Source organism: Sesamum indicum, linkage group LG5 (genome assembly GCF_026168435.1).
Source record: "Sesamum indicum cultivar Baizhima isolate 11 linkage group LG5, ASM2616843v1, whole genome shotgun sequence".
Classification (NCBI taxonomy): Eukaryota; Viridiplantae; Streptophyta; class Magnoliopsida; order Lamiales; family Pedaliaceae; genus Sesamum; species Sesamum indicum.
In genome coordinates this window covers 2,612,528-2,628,400 of record NC_142661.1, presented here as the reverse complement: position 1 = coordinate 2,628,400, position 15,873 = coordinate 2,612,528, and the positions used below count along the sequence as shown (strand labels likewise).

At 37.4% G+C, this 15,873-nt stretch overlaps 3 protein-coding genes across 3 annotated transcripts; all 3 read left to right on the top strand.

Annotated features, from left to right (window-relative positions):
* The first annotated feature begins 1,353 nt into the window (after positions 1-1,353).
* On the top strand, positions 1,354-7,095 carry LOC105162690 (stomatal closure-related actin-binding protein 3). The gene is made up of 13 exons (XM_011080781.3): positions 1,354-1,506; positions 2,592-2,887; positions 3,116-3,244; positions 3,547-3,639; positions 3,872-4,012; positions 4,459-4,527; positions 4,759-4,842; positions 5,093-5,273; positions 5,477-5,593; positions 5,750-5,808; positions 5,895-6,029; positions 6,238-6,387; positions 6,783-7,095. The coding sequence occupies exons 2-13, from the start codon at positions 2,609-2,611 to the stop codon at positions 6,819-6,821; spliced, it is 1,476 nt and encodes a 491-aa protein (XP_011079083.2). The 5' UTR covers positions 1,354-1,506; positions 2,592-2,608; the 3' UTR covers positions 6,822-7,095.
* A 1,988-nt stretch (positions 7,096-9,083) lies between these two features.
* LOC105162692 (G2/mitotic-specific cyclin-1) lies at positions 9,084-11,836 on the top strand. The gene is made up of 9 exons (XM_011080782.3): positions 9,084-9,179; positions 9,528-9,672; positions 9,753-9,810; positions 10,211-10,435; positions 10,526-10,651; positions 10,746-10,994; positions 11,079-11,237; positions 11,317-11,495; positions 11,577-11,836. The coding sequence occupies exons 1-9, from the start codon at positions 9,143-9,145 to the stop codon at positions 11,725-11,727; spliced, it is 1,329 nt and encodes a 442-aa protein (XP_011079084.2). The 5' UTR covers positions 9,084-9,142; the 3' UTR covers positions 11,728-11,836.
* A 1,702-nt stretch (positions 11,837-13,538) lies between these two features.
* Positions 13,539-15,655, top strand: LOC105162693 (transcription factor MYBC1). Its single transcript, XM_020694066.2, has one exon. The coding sequence runs from the start codon at positions 13,955-13,957 to the stop codon at positions 14,828-14,830; it is 876 nt and encodes a 291-aa protein (XP_020549725.2). The 5' UTR covers positions 13,539-13,954; the 3' UTR covers positions 14,831-15,655.
* The last annotated feature ends 218 nt before the right edge of the window (positions 15,656-15,873 follow it).

Below are 15,873 nucleotides of genomic sequence, written 5' to 3'. Positions count from 1 at the left end.
TAGTTCCAGGAAATGGCCTTCTTTGCTATTAGTTTCAATATCTGCTGCTTTTGTGCCAACCCTCTTAGAAGGAAGAACTCTGGGGAAGGAAGGAGCTTCCGGATTTACTGATTTAGGAGTTTTTCGCTCCGATCTGACTTATTTAGAAAGCTAGAACGGAGAGGGAACAAACGGTTAAATATGGTTTGCTGGTACAGAATCCGTATGCTTCCGAATATTAAAAATAATGGGGTAACTATGGATAAAGGGGCAATATTGTATCTTTTACGATCAAGTAAGCTCGAACCCGATCTGACCCGACCCATGGGTCGAAGGATTTTGATCGTTGATTTGTTGACACGTGGATGATGTCAATTGGATCCATATAAATACAAATATTCAGCTTTATAAATATTTCATGCAGACCATGAATGAGGTACGACATCTTAATTAGATTAATTTCAGGTCTCGTTTTCGAATTATTATCCAAATTGAATCGAATTACCTTTAGCATTGGAGAATCTTTGCTGAAAACTTCTCAACGAGCCTAACATGTAGTATTTTCTCAAATACTGCTCATCTTAGCTTGGAATATTGTGGATAGTCGAGTATGATCCTACGATCTCAATCGAATATAAGGGGAAAAGAATTAGATCAAACAAATAACTCCTACAATTTCATGAAACTTACCTAGAAAATCAATTTGTCAAATTTTACCTACTCCTCCTTGAAGTTTAGCATGCTTAATTTTTAAGTGACTAAAGTACCTTTTGTAAAAAGGAATTAAGAGAACAAATCAAATGAAGATAATAACATACTAAACATTGAAGCATTATGATCTGATTATTAAAATATTTTTGGCAGTGAGACGAATGCGTTATATTATTTCTTTATTATGACATGCAGTTTCGTTTTATGAAACTTTTGATCGTAACAAAAATATTTCTGATGGTGCAAATAAGAATAAGTAGATAAAAGGTCGAATATGAAAATTCTTGTTTAAATTATAACAAACAATATAAACTTGACGTTGCGTGCTTTCCGCAAGACTCATTAATGATTGGATTAAAATTTAAAAAATCCCATTTTTCTTTGGATTAAAAATGTAAAGATTTGGGCAATATGATATAAGATTGAAAACATTAAAAAAAAAAAAAAAACATGCCATATAACCCAAATAGAAGAAAAAGGAACAAGGGCTATTATTGTAAATTCCATAGATAAGGCCTTGTCAACAGTCCTTTGCCAGTGGAAGCGTGGAGAGAGAGAGAGACAGAGATACAGAAGTACAGAGTGGCTTCAGTAAAACGGTGTGGAGGGGTGATGACTGATTAGCTTTTCTTTTCACTTTGCCTTTAAAACAGCAGACAGACATTTCTTTCTGCTTCTTCTTCTGCTGCTTCCCCCCTCTCTCTCTCTCTCTCCCCCCCCCCCCCCCAGAACTGGTATTCTTGAAGAATATGATGAATATCTGCCATTTCTTCTTACAGTAGTATACTGCAAATATTTGTCTTGTGATAATCCTCTGTAAGTAGCAGTTTCATCAACTTCAATGCTTAATTCTAGCACACTATTCATCTGTGCTGCCAACTTTTCCTTATTTGTTTGGGTTTCCTTTCAAGATTAAGTATATCAGACTCTCAAAGAAGTTGAGTTTTGTAGTTTTCAATCCTTTTCTTTCTTTCCCTTTTTCTTGTTTTTCCATTTACTCATTTCTGTGCTGTGATTGATAAGGAAAAGGGATCATTTTTCATGTAATATGGAAGCAAGGTTTTGAAATCAAAATCAGAATTTTAGTCATGTTAGTACTTTGTGGTAACTGTTCTTGATCATTTCTTCATTACATATGCGTAACGTGGTTTGGTAAAGGCTTATAAATTTCTCTTGAGCTACTTCCTTAGTTTCTTCTATTGCTCTAAAAATTGAATCTTACAACTGCTCCCATGTATTTGGCTCAGAGGGATCATTCTCTGCTCTTCATGATATTTAATCCTTTTCTCTTCTGAAAACCTGCAGTTATGAACAATTGATCTGTAGAAGACCAAAGAACTTGTGTTGGATAGGAGAAGTGAACTTTTCTTGTTTTGTTGTGAAGTAGTTATCACTGTATGCTATCCTTTCTAGTTTCCTTTTGGAGCAATTTGGACTTTTTTGCCTTCGTTTCTTGATTTGGATCTCCCTTTCAAGAACGGTGGTTTTGGTTGGTTAAGACAGCCTGTAGTCATCTTATCCGACTATGAGTGGCAGCCTTGGTGATACTTTTCTGTCACTTATTGCATTTATCAGCTATAGTTTCACTTAGATTGGCACTTTGCTTCTAATGTACTAATATGTGTATTTTTGTTGAATGAGTGACATGAATGGGGTCCTCGTGTTTTTGAGTGTTTATTTTTGCTTTTGCATCGTACTCGTGTTAGAATAGGTGTGTGCCGAATGCCCGGAATTAAGGGATTAGTTTCCTTTCGGTTTAAAATTTAAATATGCTTATTTTCATGCTTCTGTTGCATTCTTGCCAAGTCCTAGGCCATACCGATTCTTTCAACTCGGACTAGATCTTGATTGAAGTATAAAAGTTTGCTCTCCAATAAGGTAAATCTGCATTTGATTTACAGAACATAAAGTTGGGCCAATGACGCGGATTAGCCCAGAATTTGGAGATGAAGGCGAAGGAGTTTGGTCAGTGTCGTCCGACGTGAGCTTTCAGTCTATTCAGTTTCCGAAGTATAGATTAGGCCCTGATAATCAAATTTTAGAGGAGGTCAAGGAGGACAATAAGGGTCCACCCTTGAAGGAGGTGGTAGCAGAGGAAATAAACCAGCTGTCAGAACAACATAAGCGTCTAACCGTACGCGACCTGGCCAGCAAATTTGACAAGAATTTGGCTGCTGCAGCAAAGTTGTCTGAGGAGGTCTTGTACTCCTGTGTTTGCTTCTGAACTGCTTAATATCCTGTTCTTTTCACATTGATCAGAACTATATAATTTTTCATTTGGGAGGAAAGACTCTGTAGAGGGTAAAATTTTCAATCACAAAAAATGAGTTAATGCCCCCTGCTACTATTTCTAAAGTTGTAACACATTCGCAAATTTCGTGACTATAAATATGAGTTCAACCGTGACATGTTTTATGGAATTCAGGCTAAACTTAGGGAGGTGGCATCTTTAGAGGGACATGTGCTTCTGAAGAAGCTTAGGGATGCATTGGAATGTTTGAAAGGAAGATTAGCGGGTCAAAACAAAGACGATGTGGAGAAAGCAATTTCAATGGTCAGTTTCCTGTTTTATGCATAAACTCGTTGATCCTTTTTGCTTTGCCCATATCTATATTCATGGATTATGTCAACTCGATGAACATGTAATATTTTATCCACGTCTTTTTTTATTTTTCCTAATTTAAGAATAAATTTAACTGAAGGGAGCCATGCACTTGTATGGTTTTTACATCTTTGTCCTCATTGTTCGGTCCGGATAATTTTTCAAACTTCTGATGGTACATCTTGCCACTTTGATTTGCTCATCCTGAAACTCTTGCATCATGGTGCTTGTATGTTTTCTTCAATATTCTCCAGGTGGAGGCTTTGGCTGTGAAATTGACTCAAAAAGAAGGAGAGCTAATTCAGGAGAAGTTTGAAGTAAAAAAGCTAGTGAACTTCCTCAAGCAGGTTATGATACTTGTCACTTTGCTGCATTGTCACTCTCCACATCCACAAAAATAGACATGATTTTTATGTTCTTTTCTGAATATTTCGACATATATTTGTTGTTGTTAGCCATTTTGTTTACGTTATGATTCTTCATACAGATCACTTTTTCTGGCTTTTGAGATCTCACATGTAATTATGTTCTCATTTCTCTCCTCGTAGTCGGATAACTGAATCTGCTTTCCTTCTGCAGGCTTCTGAGGATGCTAAAAAGCTAGTCAACCAAGAAAAGTCTTTTGCTTGTGCCGAAATCGAGAGTGCAAGAGCAGTCGTGCAAAGGATTGGAGAGGCCCTTGAGGAACAAGAAAGAAACCAAAGCTCAGGGAAGCAGCAGGTAAACTTCAGTGTTTCTCACAAGCATATGGGGAGAAGTGAGAAAGCTCCACGAGAGCTATGCCCTTCGATTTGTCCATGTATCTGTTTTGATTTAGGTTCATTCTTTTTCATCAAGAAATCACAACAAATTACTTGAAAAAGTTTCTTGGAAAATAATTTCAGTTAACCTCTGCCAGAAATGGACATATCTGCTGCAAGCATAAATTCCATTTACTTACAAAAATAGGTGTTTTTTATTCAACGAAAATGTCAAAAGATGAATTATGATAAATACTATTTCCGAAGTCCAATTTGGAGTGTCTATGCCTTCTCAGACAAGATTCTAGCTGTTTTCTTTCCATGCTGTTCTTTCCATCAGAACAACATAAGTAGTACTTGTGGTTGAAGGTTGCTTCTATTATATCCCACATGAGAAAACTTTGAATAGAAATTTCTTGCTGATAGGAATTGGAGGAACTGATTGAAGAGGTTCAAGAAGCCAGACGAATTAAGTTAAAGCATCAGCCTGTGAAGGTTAGTCAAGATTTCCTCAACTAGTTTCATTTGTTTAATGATTTTCTGGAACTCCCATGTTCCACTTATTGTTACTTTCAAACTAATTAATTGTGTTCCTGTTAAGATGGCTTCGTAAGTCATTTAATGTACTCATGATTCATGTCGTAGACTGCTGCATATAAGTTTCTTACATTTGGAACTGGAATGTGTAACTTGTTCTTCCAACTATATCATTCCGTTTATTTGTAGGTCATGGACATGGAACACGAACTGCGCGAACTGAGACTTCAAATCAGAGAGAAGTGTACAATTTCAGTTAATCTTCAAAACGAGGTAAGCCATTTTTTGGTTCGGCTGAATATCTTTTGCGTTCTGCTAGTAATATGTATATCTGCAGTAAAACTATATGAAATTGCAGTCGAACTTTTCGTATCATTGGATTGTTGTACTAGACATTAAGTTGTTACCGAGTAAAGCTGACTGTCATGTTATGCATGTGATCTCCGCCTTACAGATGTCCAAAAACGAGTAGGATGATACCAATTCTTTACACCTTAGAGATTTCTGTCTTCCTTTTTTACAGCTGGCGATGATGAAGAAAGTCGACGAAAATATACCCCGACTATATGAGTTAAATGGTTCGGAGACATTAGGTTCTATTTTACGGATTCAGCCGTGCTCAGAGAAAGCTACAGAGCTAGCAAAATGTTCAATCCAGTGGTATCGTCTGTCATCTCAATGCAGCCGTAGGGAACCTATTTTAGGTATATGCTACTCTTGATCTTTTGCATAATTATTTTCTCTCTTTTTGTTTTTCTTGCTCCGAGCCTTTAGAGATATTAGATATTAAATCATTCTCCTTACTAACAGCTGAAACTTTCAACAATGACCCTGTTCTAGTTACACACTCATTCGTCAGTTTCCTGGCTTGATAATTCTTTGACTACATTCATTATTGCTCTACCAGGTGCCCACAAGTGCGTTTATGCTCCTGAGCCCATTGATGTCGGGCGAGTTCTGCAAGCTGACATAGTCGCAAACGGCCAAAAGATCTGGATCACAACTCACGGCCCTATTGCACAAGGTTTGTTACCATTGATTTCTATTCCATAAGAACAGGCAACTTCTCAATGATTCGTTACCTGTCATGAGCTCAAAACCATCCCACCATACTATGTTTGAGATATATATTTTAGTCGACTGTCTAAACTAGTTTTTCTATTTCTTTTTCCGTCTGCAGCTATTGACTTGGGGAGCTATGTAGAGACGCTTCTGCGGAAACCAAACCATGACTTTAGCGTACGTAATTCAAGACATAAGCTGAAAGTTAAAAATTGTCTAAGAATAGTGGTTTCGTCTGATCCTATTCCTGTCTGTTTTAACAGGTAGTAATCTCCCAAATGAACGGACGGAATTATTCTTCGCAGTCAGCACACTTGTTTCACATTGGGAAAACAAGGATAAAGCTGAGTCGAGGATGGATCACTAAGGCCAGAGAATCATACTCTAAGTCCATGCAGGTAATTGTTCTTGTACATTATACTAAAATAGGACTACTGTATTGGTTGATCTTTCATGCCATTTTCGTTAACAATTCCTCACGGAAAACTTTTGTGGAGACATCAAACTCATAACAGTAATCTAGGAGCATTGTTTACCATAATGTCTTTGAACAGAATTTATGAAAATCTATGTCAAAAGCAACGTGCTGATTATTGGCAATTTCAGCTTTGTGGATTCAGAGGAGGCGGCAACTTGGCTGGGAAGTCGCTGTTTTGGCAGGCTCGCAAAGGACAATCTTTCGTGCTTGTTTTTGGGTCGGAACAAGAGAGAAATGGAGCCCTGATACTTGCTCGCAAATATGCTCTCGACTGCAATGTAAGTAGCTTAATTCTGGTTTAGCCATCTTTTCCTACAACTTGTGATGTTTTTTGGTTACTTATAAAACATATTAAACCTTTTCCGTCAACAGTGTTCAAAATTTTCGTTACATGTTAAGACAAGACGTACCAATAACGAGAGGGGTAATATTAGTTATACTGAGATCCTCAGTTATGGTCAAATTACTAAAACTGTCCCAAATATTTAAATAATTACACTTCAGGATTGTCCGAATTTAACTATATATCGAAAAAACATCACCCATATATGGTATCAGTATAATAAAAACATCAACGATAGAGGGTGTGGCCGTGTAACTCTCCAAACATCATAGGTGGTTTCTATAACTTGGCAACCGGTGGAGATTCTAAACAAGAAACTCAAAATGACAGGTCTTGCTTGCCGGTCCAGACGACGATGCTTTGCTGTAAAGACAAACTAGGATTAACTTCCCAGTTTTCGACTGATTCGAGCAGTCAAGCGTGAGTCATGTTTCTGTCCGTGTTTGTTGTGGAGATGATGATGTCTTTGCAGTTCTAATCTTGGCTTCTGGGAGTAGTTAGTACATTGGTTCTAGGCATAGTTTTTGGTTTTGCCTAAATCACTTGTTGTAATAACTTATGTTGCTAATCATTTGATACTTCATTGTGAGCTATTTGCAATATCTTGATTAACATTTTGCCATAGTGAATATTTGTGACGCAATCTGATCTCTGGGAAGCTCTAATCCTTGCAGCTTGAGAAATAAAGTTGTCTCCACAATTGGGAAATTCTAACTAGGCTTAGTCGAATCTAAATTAATTATATGACAAGTGCAATACATTTGCAGTGTAATTGGTTATAATTTAGAAAAAGTGACAATGGCAAGCATATCACACTTGCTCTATAATTAGTTTGATTCGATCAAACTTGATGTAGGTAAGAATTTTCCTTACAATTATCTTAGTGATAGTGGCATTGCTTCAATCGGGTTTCTTTCTCCTCAATCGACGATCAGTTGTTTGTGGGAGTTGAAAGAAGGATTTTTAGGGTTCTTTCGATTTGGGCGAATTGCGATTTGAGGGCGAATTTTTACTGCTTTTGTTTTACAACTTTATTTTTTAACTCAGTTTTTTACATTGTTGCCACATCATTATTTTTTTTTTCCACGTGCTGTTGATTGTGTAATTTTTGCCCAGTTGTGCTCTTTTTCCCGCCTAAAGTCACGTCATTAGCCACGCAAGCTCCTATGTATTTAAGTTGCGCTCGTGGATGTCGGAACCCTAAGCCCCAAATCTCTCCACCGCGTTTTTGGGCAATTTTGGTCGGAAGGACCAAAATTGCCAAAAAAATCAATACTTACAGGACTAAAATTGTAAGTCTTGTACTTATAATCCCAATTATGCCACCCTCATACTTACAAGACTAATTTTGCAATTTTGCCTTTATATAAATATATAGATCAGGCCCGTCAGGAGATGTAGATGTAACTATAAACATACAAGAAATGGGGATCATTTATATTCTTTTCTATAATCACTAGAATTGTTAAATATTTTGTGCATAGTACAAAATTTTTATTAAGTTTTTAAAATAGGGTAAATTAATACAAACTCATCTGAATTATTGACATGCTTATAAATATTTCTTTATTATTTAAAATTATAAATATTCATTAATATTTGATGAAATTATATAATCTTTGGATGAAGGTTTAAAATTGTCAATTTTGCCCTTGTTGCATTTTTTATTAAAAACATTAAGAATTTGTAAAAAGATAGATGGGTGGATGAAAAAAAATTATCCACTTAGTTCATAAAAAAATTTTAAAAAATTTAGAAATTAAATAAAATTATAGTCTTTAATCCACAAGGGCATTTTTGTTAGTTCACCATAAAAATGAATGAAAACCTAATGGAGACAAACATATTGAGTTATTTGTTAGACGACAATTAAAATCAAGAGGTAGATAATTTTTCAGACAACGATGGGGTATTCATAATTATGCCAAATTTAAAAAAAATTATTGTAATTTACCCTTTAAATTATGATTTATTTTTATTTTTTCCTGATGATGTTATTATTACGTTCCTAATGGGATTCTATACGAAGAATATGGTGTGGATGACTTGAAAAAAAGAAAAAGAAGAGAAAATCGCACTTTTGATTCCATATGATAGTTGTTATACTTTTGATTCCACAATATAGTTGGCATACATTTGATCCCATAGAATAATAAATAATAGCATTTTTGGTTCTATAAAATAAGAATTATGACACATTTGATCCTATAGAAAAAAAAAATTGCAATGTTTTTGGTCCAGAATGCAATAATTTTTTAGCCTACGAGGCTAAATGTGCTAAATTAATAAAGTGTGGGATCAAAAGTACAATACTTTCTATTTTACGGACAAAAAAGTGCAATTTTTCCTGAAAAAAATTGCAAAAAACTTAAAAGAAATAATAATAGAAGAAACCACCCGAAAATTAGTACTTATTTATTTCATGGATATAAATATTAGCCCACAATTTTACCGCAACGGTAAGTTCATTAGGCATTTAGGTTTATTTGGAAACAAAACCTAGACCGTCGGATAGGTTTCTAATCCAACGGCTGAAATTCAAAAAGGAAAAGGAAGACCGTTGGAGATCGAAGAAAGCGCCTCCTTCTCCAGCTTCATAAAGGCATTTCTTTCTCTCTTTTGTTTCCCAAATACTCTGTAATTTTTCTGAGAAAGAGAGAGAGAGAGAAGAAGATTTTTCGGATCGGAAAATGGCTTCAAGACCAGTGGTTCAACAGCAGAACATAGGTACTGAAAACTCTCTTTGGTTAATCTTTTAGTGTGTGTTTAATGATGTGTGATGATTTTCTACGATCATTACTGTACTTCGATTCTTGACTTTGTAATGATCCAGATGAAGGGTTCTTGAGTTCTGCGGATCTCAAATGTTTTTCCAATTTATTATTGATTTTCAAGAATCGGGTTTTGGAGACTCTTATGAATACACATCCTTCGATCATATCTGTGTTCACGTGTGAAACCATGCATTCTTTTACTGTGATCAGATTCTTGAACTTTTCTTTGCTTATTGTTCTTGTTCTTTATTAACGTCTTGGAGTTTTCTTTTACTTACTGGTGTTGATCAAACATTTACAGGAGAGGCAGTCCCGGGGGCTGTTAAGCAGAAGAACAGGGCAGTGGAGAAGAAGAATCGTCGTGCTCTTGGCGACATTGGGAATGTGGTTACTCTTCGGGGGGTCGACGGCAAGCCGCTTCCTCAGGTTTCTCGACCGGTTACAAGGTCTTAGTTAATCCTCAAACTACTTCGATTTCCACAATAATTAATGTAGTTTTGATTATGTTAATGTTTGGTGTTTTCAGGAGTTTTTGCGCTAAGTTGCTGGCTAATGCAGAGGCTGCAGAAGCTGAAAACAAGAAGGTCCATTTTCTTGAAATTCTGATCTTGTTTGCTTTGCTGTTGATTGGAGTTTTAACTCCTTTAGAAGCATTGTGATTAGGGTTGTAAATAATTCGAGTGGAGCCGAATCCACATTATTGTTCAAGCTTGTTTGAGTTATTATCTAATTTGGTTTGATTCTTGATCTAGTAGAGCTCAAGTGAGTTTTAATTGGGTTAAATACCAGTCAACCTGGAGTAATTTGATATTTTTAAGTATAATTTATTATTTTTGCACTAATGGAATTGAAGCCAAAGTTACTCGTTCAAGTTTGGTTTGTTAAGTTTAAAGTAGTCCGTTCAAACGAACTCCTATCAGTCGATTCCAATCGAGTATCAAATATGTTTCAGGCCTAATTCTGATTGTGTTCTTTGAATTACAGAATCCCTTGGCCGCAGTGATAGGAGGTGGAGGAGTTCACCCTGACAAGAGGGCTGTGGCCGCCTTGAAGCCGGCTAAGAAGAAAGCTGCTATCAAACCTAAGCCTGAGGAGATAATTGAAATCAGCCCTGATTCTAATGAAGTTGCAGCACAGAAGGAGAACAAGACCCGTAATTCGAAAAATAAAGCTCCAACTCTTACTTCAACTCTCACTGCTAGAAGCAAGGTAACATATATGAATTTCAAGAGGAACTTCTCTGTTTTATTTGCTGATTTTCTCAAAAATCCTTCATATGACTATGTTGAGTTATCGCAGGCTGCTTGTGGGCTGAGAAGCAAACCAGAAGAGCAAATAGTCGACATCGATGCTGCAGATGCAGATAACGACTTGGCTGTCGTTGAGTACGTTGAGGAAATGTACAAGTTCTACAAGTCTGTTGAGGTGTATAGTAGGACTTTTACTTCTTATTATAACTCAAATCTACCTTTGTCTATCATTGTGGGGCTAAACGAGTTTTTATTCATCGGTGATGCAGAACGAGGGCAGGGCTCATGCTTATATGTATTCGCAACCTGAGATAAATGAGAGAATGAGAGCAATTCTGATTGATTGGCTGGTCCAAGTTCACAACAAATTCGATCTTTCACCAGAGACACTTTACCTGACAATCAACATTGTTGATCGGTTTCTTGCATCAAGGACTACTTCAAGGCGGGAGCTTCAGTTGGTGGGCTTGAGTGCAATGCTTATAGCCTCCAAATATGAAGAAATTTGGGCCCCTCAGGTTAATAAAGTTCATCTGTAAGTTCTGTTCTGACAAACATTCTTAGCAGAATACAAGGTGAACTAACTGGTCTTGCTTTTGTAGGTCCATGAGTTAGTTTGCATCTCAGACAGAACTTACACTAACGAACAAATCTTGATCATGGAGAAACGTATATTAGGTGAACTTGAATGGAACTTAACCGTTCCAACGCTTTATGTTTTCCTCGTACGCTTCATCAAAGCATCCGTGACCGATTCGGATGTAAGAGTTCCCTTAGCTCCTGAAATTTATGTCCAAGAATACTAGTTAACTTACATTCCAGCTACCCTTTTGAGCACAGGTTGAGAATATGGTCTATTTTCTGGCCGAGCTAGGAACGATGAACTACTCGACTCTTAGGTACTGTCCATCGATGATTGCTGCCTCAGCAGTCTATGCAGCTAGATGCACCTTAAACAAGTCACCCCTCTGGAACAAAACACTTAGAACGCACACAGGTTTCTCAGAACAACAGCTTATGTAAGTGAATCTTGAACCCTCTCTTCAAATGTTGTCTGCCTAAGACACTTATTTTTGACCGAATCTTTGTCCGATGATCAGGGATTGTGCTAAGCTTCTTGTTACCTTCCATTCGATGGCGGCAGACCAGAAACTCGGAGGGATCTACAGAAAATACTCTTGCTCCGTACGAGGGGCTGTTGCACTGTTGCCACCAGCTAAGTCTCTTTTGGCTGCCTCAGTTGCTGACTGATGAGATCAACATATGATGATGGAGCATAGTTTGAATGATAACTATGTTGTTTTTGTTTCTGGATTTATGTATCACTTTATGGATTAGAACAGCTGCTAAAATGTCTACACCTCTCATAATTACAAACATTAACAAAAACAATAATAACCGGGTAACGTTGCATTTGGATTGATAAATTTAAAATTGAGTATTACCTACCAATATATTAAATTATCAATTAATACAAAATTATATAAAAAAAAATTGCATTTTTAAGTTGTAGAAAAAGAAAAAAAAAAAAAAAAAACTTCCTTTTTGACATTCTACCACACCATCAAAAGTTACTTAAAAGATTCCTATGGCTTTTGTGCTTTGGAGGATGTAAATTTAATTGGACAAATGTCACTTAATTTGAACATCAAAGCCATTGAGTTGCAACCATAAAGTCAATAGCCCTTTATCACATTACAACTAAACAAAGCACTAACCACATCGAGCACCCAAAAATATTCTCCCCTAATCATACCAAAATACATTAAGAAAAGAAGAAAGAAAACTTGTCCTCTAAAAAAATTAGAGAAATTCTAGCCAAGTCGGCTTTAGTTGAATTTGAATCAATCATATGATAAGTACATATTTATCATGCGATTAGTGTATAATTCACGAAAAGTGATCAATCGTATGACAAAGTATATTACACTTGCTTTTTGATTTATTTGTGGTTCGACCAATTCTGATTTAAATAAGAGTTTTTCAAAGGTTCGAAGGCAAAAATCAGTGATTCAATGAGGATTTCCAGATAAATCAATCAATTCTAGTGCATAGGAGATAAATTAGTGAAAGGTCTAATAATAAAACAATGAATATGTCAGAGTAAGGAGTCAAGTGTAGTCGAGTTGTAGTCGAACATATCATTATTTAAACGTATTCGAACAATACCTCATAACTTAATGATTTTTTTTTAAAAAAAAATAGACATAAAGACCATTAAATGAATGCCACAATCGTCAAACAACTAATCTACACAACATGTAATGCTACAATAAATATATGAAAATTATAAAATGAATAATCAAATAATCAGATACTGTAAATACACTATGCTGCTGACGAAAGTGCAAAAAATTATAAAATATCCGTCAGAATTAAGATATAATTATTAATAATTGACTTAGGACTTGTGCATTTATTACATTCCACAAAATGGAGTGATATTTATCATTAGTCAACATGTCAAGAAATCACATCTAAAACCACAATTCTTGAAGATGATTCCCATTTCCCACACCACCAACCCCACCCCACCCCACCCCACCCCCCCCCCCCAAAAAAAAAAAAAAAAAAACCCTCAAAGGGACCTAAACTTTGCATACCCTTTTTTCCCCTCAATTTTTCTTTCCTCTAATCTCCCAATCACTTCCCCCTTACAAAGTACAAATTAAGTCCATGTTGTTGTCACAAAGTTCCCAACTCTTCAGCCAGGCGCGCATCATTGAGCGTGTTCCCCACGCTCCGACCTCAAATTCCCAAAACCGAGAACTGAGGAAATGTCCAGGTGATGATATCACCTGGTTGATTGTGATCCACCCAATAGGAATACAGCGTGAGTTTCACGCTTCAAGACATATCTGAAGTTTTTGATATGAGTAACATAGATACACAAATGTGTATGTATATACATAAAAATAATAAAAAAATATATTTATTTATAAAAGAAATCCCATTTATAGTAGCGACACTAACTCTTAGAAAAGATTGAAACTCAAAGCCAAAACAAAAAAGACCCTTAAATCCCAGGAAAAAAAGAAAAAAAATAGAACAACATAAAAACACACATAAAAATCATAAGAAAAGCATCCACAACAGTAACATTAATAAAAGCTGAAAAGAAGAAAACAAGATCCACCTCGATCACCCCTCCTTCTTCCACACACACACACACAGATCTTTCCCAGAAAAGAAAACCATTCTTGTTATCTTTCTTGATAAGGAGAGAGAGAGAGAGGAAGAATTTATAGGTTAAAACATCAACCCTCAAGTCTCTACAAGTCCACCTGTTATTCACACTCGCTTCAGCAGAAAACTGCTTTCTCTCTCTCTCTCTCTCATTTTAATTTCTTGTTTTCCGGGCTAAGGATCTTGAAAGTCTAAAAAAAGATTGAAAATTTCGATACCCGATAAACCTCCATAGCCAAGATTTCGTTTTTAGTAATATATCCAAAGAGGTGAGGCCGGAAAAGGAAAGAGAATGAGGGAAGAGGATTCCAATTGGTTTTCCAAATGGGAAGAGGAATTGCCGTCGCCGGAGGAGCTGATGCCCTTGTCCCAGTCCCTAATAACTCCTGATCTAGCGATTGCTTTCAACATTCCTAGCCCACAACAGCCTCTCCACCACACGCCGCCACATCCGCCTCAGCATCCGCCGCAATCTACTGCCCACTCCTCCCAACCCAATTCCTCGGCTGAATTCGACTCGCCGGAGGGCGGAGGAGGGGGTGGCGGAACTGGGTCGGACGAGCCCGCCAGAACCCTCAAGCGTCCCCGGCTCGTGTGGACCCCACAGCTGCACAAGAGATTTGTGGATGCGGTGGCCCATTTGGGGATCAAGAATGCTGTTCCGAAGACAATTATGCAGCTCATGAGTGTGGATGGTCTCACCAGGGAAAATGTCGCCAGCCATTTGCAGAAGTACCGGCTTTATTTGAAGCGGATGCAGGGAATTTCCAACGGCGGTGGAGGCGGCAACAATAGCCCGGCCGCGCTGTCCGCTTCCTGCATGGACCCTGCCACTGACCATTTATTCGCCAGTTCCCCCGTGCCAGCACATTTTCTGCACCCGGGCCGGCCAAATTCAGAGCATTTCTTGCCATTCGTGCCGGTGGCTGCAATGCAGCATCACCACCCCATGGCGGTGGTGCCGCCTGCCGGGCACCACCATCCTCAGCTGCAGCAGCAGTTTAGGCATTTCGGTAACTCACCCCCAAATGGGCAGTTTGAGCATCCTTTTGTGAGGCAATCACCGCAGCAGCCGCAGCGAACGCCTCACATGGAGGATGTGGAGTCGGCCGCCACCGCCAAGAATGGGAGGAAAGTTCTCACCCTGTTTCCTACTGGGGATGATTGAGCATTGGGTAATTATTGACTTTTTTCTAGGTAATCTCTGCAGCATCGTCGGCCAATTTAGCATCTTGGCCTTGTGAAAAATCCAGTCTTGGGGTAACTATATAACTCTTTTTCTTCTCAATTTGGTGTTTTTAGCTGTTCTTGATGCTATAGGTTGAGCTATTGCAATCCCATTGTCCTGAAATGATTCACTATTTCAATTATTCTGCTCATGTCAGTGTTGGTATGTGCTTACTAGAATTGCTGGTGCATAATGTAACTTCTGTTCCATGAATTTCCACTCTAAAATGTGTAATTAAGTCATCAGTAGCATTCTGGTGTCTCTAAGTTGGATATTAATCGTTAACAGTACATTTTACTACTCGACTGTGAATATAACCAAGATGTCACTTGGGATGGTAAACTAACAATGGTCATAAAGTCATGGCAAAAGCAATCACGAAACCATGAGAAGCGGCTTGTTTTCCCACATTCACTCTGTTGGTAAATTATTGTCTGGTTTCTTTGACACATGACAGTCTGAAGCAACCAATTGGTTGGATTCTTGGACGTGTAACTGAGGTTATGGTGCTGACAATGTTAATTGTTTCATGAAGAAGTTGGAGATGGTGGATCGTGCAGTGTGGCACTGCACAATATGGTAGAGGTTTTTCCTGTTAATTCCCAGCTATCTTCTGCATAGTATTGTCGTTCTCTTGTATGTCGGTTTAGTGTTATGCAATGGTGATTCCTTCTTCTTGTAAATGGTCTTATTTGCTAGCGACTTAGAGCTCGATATTTCTCTGAGAAACTGTTCTAATGTTATGACAAGTGTTCGTTAATTCAATATTCTGCATCCGCATTTGCATCTTCTTGATCTCCTCAATCTCTATAAGGTACTTTCATCCATTTCTAATTTCTCAAAGGTAAATTCTCGGAAAATAACACCTTGTAGCTCATAACGATGACGATAGCACTGTATTGTAGCAAAGCATGAACTACCTCCTCTAACATCTTCATATGCATCTTACGATTCTGCTTTCGTCCTTGTCCTAACTTAAGTTG

What these genes read in the sequence shown, in the direction of transcription:
- LOC105162690 (XM_011080781.3), top strand. Translation starts at nt 2,609, where the DNA reads ATGACGCGGATTAGCCCAGAATTTGGAGATGAAGGCGAAGGAGTTTGG. An exon ending in AACCAAACCATGACTTTAGC is followed by an intron (nt 5,809 to 5,894) that starts GTACGTAATTCA and finishes CTGTTTTAACAG; the next exon opens with GTAGTAATCTCCCAAATGAA. An exon ending in AATATGCTCTCGACTGCAAT is followed by an intron (nt 6,388 to 6,782) that starts GTAAGTAGCTTA and finishes TCAAAATGACAG; the next exon opens with GTCTTGCTTGCCGGTCCAGA.
- LOC105162692 (XM_011080782.3), top strand. Translation starts at nt 9,143, where the DNA reads ATGGCTTCAAGACCAGTGGTTCAACAGCAGAACATAG. An exon ending in GGTTCAACAGCAGAACATAG is followed by an intron (nt 9,180 to 9,527) that starts GTACTGAAAACT and finishes AAACATTTACAG; the next exon opens with GAGAGGCAGTCCCGGGGGCT. An exon ending in GTTTCTCGACCGGTTACAAG is followed by an intron (nt 9,673 to 9,752) that starts GTCTTAGTTAAT and finishes TGGTGTTTTCAG; the next exon opens with GAGTTTTTGCGCTAAGTTGC.
- LOC105162693 (XM_020694066.2), top strand. Translation starts at nt 13,955, where the DNA reads ATGAGGGAAGAGGATTCCAATTGGTTTTCCAAATGGGAAGAGGAATTG.